We start from the raw sequence: 6059 nt of genomic DNA, 5'->3' as shown, positions 1-6059 counted from the left end.
CTCTGCCTTAATCTTAAAGGCATTGTATATTTTTGGAACTAGACAGGTACAGGTTTGAATGATGAATGAATGAGTGAATGTGTGTATAAATACATGTTACAAGGTTAAGTTTGTAATTTTTGTTGTATTAAAAAAATTCAATCAAATATATTGGAGAAAAAAGTAATATTAGAATTGAAAAAATACAATTTTAAATATATATATTTTTTTGGTAAAAAGCTGCTGGAAATGTGATCAAACCTAAAAACAACATCTATTCATTGTTAAATAGTCTAAGCTTCTGGCAAAACTGCTTCGTAAATGTTTAAAACCTTCTAAAACCCCAGCTTCTTAGTTGTGTTGATCCTGTTTTATTTTAATCCAGTTTCCTGCTGTTTATGTCAGCTCTATATCTAAAAATAAATACTTTTCTGATTTTACATGTGTTTAAATAGAAAGCTGTTGATTTTAATTATTCATTAGTTACTGTTAATCCTTTCAACAGCTCATTTGCGGTGTACCTCAGGGAAGAGTCCTTAGCCCCATTAAATTTTAGTCACTCAAAATGGTCCTAAATCTCTTGTTAGTGGTTGTTAGTGGGTTGATAATGTACATAATTATAAAAAAAAAAAAAACTGATCTGCACAAAGGTTTAAATTTGTACGTTTTCTCTAATCAACTGGCTAAAAAGTTTCCATCAGGGCACAGATTATTCAGCTTCCAGCTAATTTAGTTATTTGGTTATTTTTCCAGTTTTTGTGACCTTATTAGCATTAATCAGACGGGAAATGAGCCTCCAGATGTTAGGTTGAGCGATAGACTCCATACATTGGTTAGCATAATGCTTTGTTACCATCAACAAGCTAGCTGGATATTTGACCATTTCACTCTAGAGGCATGTTGAGTTAATTTCAATTGGTTAGTTTCTCAGCCTTTAAAATGTATTAGTATCATTTTAAGCTTTAATGCATCACAGCAATAGAATAGAATATTCCTTTATTGTCCCACAGTGGTGAAGGTATTGTATATCTTTAGTACATTCATTGAAAAGTTAACGACTGAATAAAAACTACTTAAAAACTAAAGTTATTAAACATGGCATTACAAACCACAGTATGATGCTGCCCCTGCTATGCTGAATACTAGAGAGTTAAAGAGCTTCATTTTGAATCTTCTATACTTACCTGTTTATTAATGTGAGCTGTAAACCACTGCTAGCTGTGGATACTGGTGTTCTTGAAGCTTCCATCGGAAGCAGAGTTGAGTCTTGGTCTTTCTAGGTTGTTCTTTAGCTATTTGCTTTAATCAAGAGAAGAGAGTTGAGGTATTTTCTCTGCTTTTTATATTTTATGAACCATGAAAGCTGTAGCTGCAAAAGTTGATCAGCAAACCAGTTTGAAAGGATCCAGACTATCCTTTTAGGACTTTTTTTTTTAGGTTTCAATTATAATGAGTAATAAATCTGCTGAATTAAGTTAAATTACTTGTGATCAATTAGATTTAATGCTTCCTTTCTTGTTTCTTCAGCGAGGGCAAAGAGCACTTCCTACTATGTCCAGGTAGGAAAAGAAATGTGTTTTTTTGTTTGTTTTTTTTACATTTAAAAAACTCCTCTGATTAAAATAACCCTACATCTATCTTTTTATTTGTTCTTTTTTTTTAAGCCAAGACACGGCAGGTGGGTCAGAGTCTTCAGAAGTTCCTTTTCTAGCCATTCTTCTTCTCTTTCTCTTTTTCAAACCTGAATTGCGTTCACAGATTTTCCAGCCCCGAAACGGAAAAAGAAGAAACCAAAAAAGGATGGAAATGAAGCAGGGGACATTGATGGTAAGCAGAGGTGTCAAAAGTATGTATGAATCCTACTGTTTAAAACACTTTTGTAGACGTTAGAGTATCTACTAAAGCTTTTTACTCAAGTAAAAGCATAAAATATCATTTTTAAAACTACCTAAAGTATAAAAGTAAAAGTAATTCAGGAAAAAATGTTAATGAACGATGCTTTAAACTATATACTGGTTACTGCACTACCCTATTAAAGGAACATTTTTCTACAATTCTGGATAATAATTTCCTTATACCTGATTTTTGAAGTTTTATAACTAATGGCAAAGGCATCAAATTTAAGTTTGCATCATCATGAAAAATGATTTATGTTGGTATGTGGTGAACAAGTTGGTGCAGCACTGAGTCTAAATTGTGTGGATGAAACAAATTATTTTGATAGTTTTCATTTTTTAAATACCAACAGGCCATAATGAAAATGGGCCTAAATGAAACTAAACTAACAAGTCTGTTTTTAAAATGCAAAGACTGGAAAGTAGGGATAATTGCAAACGAATGTAAGGAAGTAGAAGTAAAAATGACAAAAATGTCCAATTAGGTATGGTAATGAATTATTTGTATTTTGTTACTTGACACCTACGATGCTAAGACATTGACGTCAAACTAGTAGCCAACTTGCTATTTTAGTAGCCCAAACACATTAGTCCTTTTTTCTTACATTAAGATTTATATTTTCCCAGATCAGGACATGGAAATGGGGGGGCTTTCCAGCCGGAGGGAGTCTGAGGCCGGTGATCATTTGACTCTGGAAGCTGCAACAGATGCTCCAACACAAAGGAGACGGAAGAAGAAGAAAGCCGTGCCTACAGGTAAAAAACTAAACATGCTGCTTTTCTTTCCTATTTCATGAAAATTTCTCCTAGCATTTTCCAACTCAGGTGTCTGGATTTCAGATTTGGAAGAAAACCAGGCAGACCTGGTCAACGGAGATACGGGAGATCAAACCACTGATGGAGAAGAAGTTGTTAGGAAACCCAAAAAGAAAAAGTAATTAAGTAAAAAATAAAGAAAAACACAAAATTAGAGTAAAAACCACAAAATGCGGAAGACTGATGTTTGTCATCTTCAGGAAATCAAAGGTTGGAGAATCACAGCTTCCGGAGGAGTTTTGTGTCGAAGAGGATGACATCATCAATGACACGTCTTCGCCGATCCCCCAGCAGTCTCTGTTCTCGGCCCCGCAGGGCCAGAGCCAGCCGGTCGGGAAGCTGTTCGTAGAGAGAAACAGTCAGTAGAACAAGGATTTCACCGAGTTGGCTAAGGAAGGAATTTTAGCCCCTTTAGGACATTTTAACTGTATTTAAAAGCTGAACAAAATGTACGGTATTAAACATTTTAAATTCCATAAATATTTAAATGATGGATTCTTATTATTGGAAACAAATCAAAGAAACAAAAAAAAAAAACTACAGATTAAATGGACATTGACCCTAGGACCTCATACATGCAAAGCATGCACTCTACCACTGAGCTACATCTGCTGATTTCTAAATCCAGGAAGGACATTCTGAAGGAAACATTTGTTGTAGTCAACAGGTGTTAAATATGAGGTTTTAGTGTAACTTCTCGGTGCTTATTTGTCCATGTTGATGTTCAGAACGATTCCAGGCTGCGGAGCGCTCTGACTGGAAGACGACCAGCGACCAGATGGATAGCATGACCGAGCTCCAGCATATGCAGCAGCTTTGGACATCTAGAGACGTTTCTGTCCGAGTGCACGAAGGCTTCAGGTGAAATAACAAAAAAAGAAAACTGTCTTTAAAAAAATTAATTTAATCTTTTCTTAAAGTTTCTCTGGTTTCTGTGGCTCAGGGTGTTTGGTCTGTACTGCCACGGCTTTCTGGCCGGGTACGCAGTTTGGAACGTGGTGGTGGTGTACATGCTAGCCGGGCAGCACCTCACCGCTCTGCCCAACCTGCTGGAGCAGTACCACGGCCTGGCGTACCCCTTCCAGTCTCTGCTCTATATGCTGCTGGCCATCAGCACCGTGGCCTCCTTCGACAGGTGAAGCCCCTGAACTACATTTTCCTTTGTTCATTAAAGTCGTAGGGAAGTCATATTTAAATGTCAAATTATTCTGGTTTAAACATGTATATAAATGTACTCTTTATCAGACGATATTGTCCCAAAAGTTAGAAAATTTCTATTTAAAAAAAAATCCTGTCTTAAAATCTTTGGGGTTTTATTTCGTTATTTTATGCAGGCCAGTTAGTTATACGTCAGCTTGTATACCTAAATTCGTCCAATCATATATCAATGGTCTTCTGTCATTAGATTTTTTCGGTCATAACATCTTAAATCATATGTTGCAGCTAATATACGCAACGGTTGACATAAGAAATAAGAATCATTATTTACTTTACCATTGAGTTCAGTCCCAGTGTTCACGGGGATGTCTGTGTCTTCGTTGCTAAGTGCTACTTGGCCCCAATGTAATTTCCCATTGGGAACCTACTAGCACTAAGTTGCTAAATGGTTAGCAAGATGCTTCCGAGACACCGGCCACAACCAAACTTGCTTGCAAACCTTCTGCCACAACAATCCCGCACCTTAGATAAACGAGTAATCACATTCACTTTATTCACTAGTGTAAAGTCGAGCACCACTCGGGAGAATTTGCAAATGCAACGGTTGGAACAGCCGCTTCCCTATGACTTTAAAGCCGAACCTCAAAAAAAGGAGTAAGGAGTAGGCGCTAGCTAGGCTTGTTGTAGATCAGATTCAGGGTTTTTGTCTCATTTGGTAATTTAAAGGTTTTTAGAACTACATACAGTTCAGCTTGCAAGTTTTAATTGCGAAGGGATCAAAACGTGAGCATCCAGTGATAAGGATGCGCTTTATGTGCTCTTTTTTCTTTCCACTCCTACCCTTTAAAAAGGGTACACACTAAGGTATAAGGTTTATAAGGCTCCTTTTGCAGGAGAAAATGCTGGTTAGGAGGTGTGAGGGGCCCCAGTCCCGCCCGTTGTAAGAGGGCAGTTGTTACTGCAACTATATAAACCATAAAATCCAATGTGGTGACAACCAGAGTCTACTGGAAAACACGATTGTGTTACCGTCCAGATATTTCTGGTCTTAATGTCGACTAAAGAGATAAAGACCAAATAAACTCAATAAAGATGTTAAACTGGTTAACCTTTAGCTTATTACTATAGGGTTGGTCTGATTCATTCTTTATGTGTACTGAGAATATTTGTGTATTTTCAGGGTAAATCTGGCTAAGGGTCCCGTGGCTCTGCGGGAGTTCATCACTCTGGATCCCGTGGCTCTGGCCTCCTTCTGTGAGTCTGAATCATCCATTCAGAGCTGATTGATTCCTCTCTGTTCGCTTTAATCCCAAACTCCCTCTTTCATTCCTTGCAGTGTATTTCTCAGCGTTGGTCCTCTCTCTGAGCCAGCAGATGACCAGCGATCGCATCAACCTCTACGCATCCTCCAACATGACCTTATGGTGAGCTGACTGCGATTATCCTGATGTTCTGAGACAAAACTCTGACGCCAGGATTAAGTTTCTCAATTGTAATCTGTTCCCGCTGTAGGCCTCCAGGATCGGAGCACCAGCTCCTCCACCCGTGGGTGACCATCAACCTGGTGGTGGCTCTGCTGGTGGGCTTGGCGTGGATCTTCATCTCCACCAGACCCGAGACGGACTACACTGAAGGTGACTAACCATTCCACATCCAGTACAATCTGCCTTTAACATGTTGATTATATCATATTTCTGCCTTCTATAGGTTATCTGAGGACAATGGAGGTTGAGCCTCCGAAGCCAGACGACAAATCAGAAATTACTGCCTGAGCTCCTGTAAATCTCCAGCTGCAGCTTTGTTGACGTCTGTGATTATTTTAGAGATTATTTTTCAAATGTTTGTTTCTTAAAATAAAGAGTTTAAAGTAATCCAACAATGCATCATCCTTCAATCTGATCAGAAATCAACGCAGCGCCAAGCTCCATTAGAAATCCAATTACCTTCCAAATAAAAGAGTGAAAAGATTTAAAGAAGCAAATAAACCAACAATTAGAGCATAGCTGTGTAATAAAGTGTGGATTAAGCCTGCAGGTTTTTTTCAAAAAATTGTTTGATTTTAAAATACTTATTATGGAAAAAATACATATATTTTAGGTAGTTAAAGACATCATAGCAAAGCAGTGCTACATAGAAGTGAAGGCCTCTGAAGAACTAATGTGAGGAAGAGCAGAAATACAAGCTGCAATGAGATGGTATGTTTGTATTCTT

The 6059-nt window shown here is 37.7% G+C and overlaps 1 protein-coding gene across 1 annotated transcript; it reads left to right on the top strand.

Annotated features, from left to right (window-relative positions):
* The first annotated feature begins 1467 nt into the window (after positions 1-1467).
* Positions 1468-5723, top strand: LOC107086457 (transmembrane protein 237B-like). Its single transcript, XM_015377402.1, has 12 exons — positions 1468-1538; positions 1644-1657; positions 1738-1806; positions 2502-2630; positions 2715-2808; positions 2891-3048; positions 3419-3551; positions 3634-3825; positions 5029-5102; positions 5185-5272; positions 5361-5482; positions 5556-5723. Exons 1-12 carry the CDS (start codon positions 1483-1485, stop codon positions 5618-5620), a joined length of 1194 nt encoding a protein of 397 aa, XP_015232888.1. The 5' UTR covers positions 1468-1482; the 3' UTR covers positions 5621-5723.
* The last annotated feature ends 336 nt before the right edge of the window (positions 5724-6059 follow it).

The sequence above is a fragment of the Cyprinodon variegatus genome, unplaced genomic scaffold, assembly GCF_000732505.1.
Source record: "Cyprinodon variegatus isolate N-32 unplaced genomic scaffold, C_variegatus-1.0 Scaffold153, whole genome shotgun sequence".
Lineage (NCBI taxonomy): Eukaryota > Metazoa > Chordata > Actinopteri > Cyprinodontiformes > Cyprinodontidae > Cyprinodon > Cyprinodon variegatus.
The sequence above is the reverse complement of the archived record's forward strand: the minus strand, read 5'-3'. Positions and strand labels throughout refer to the sequence as shown.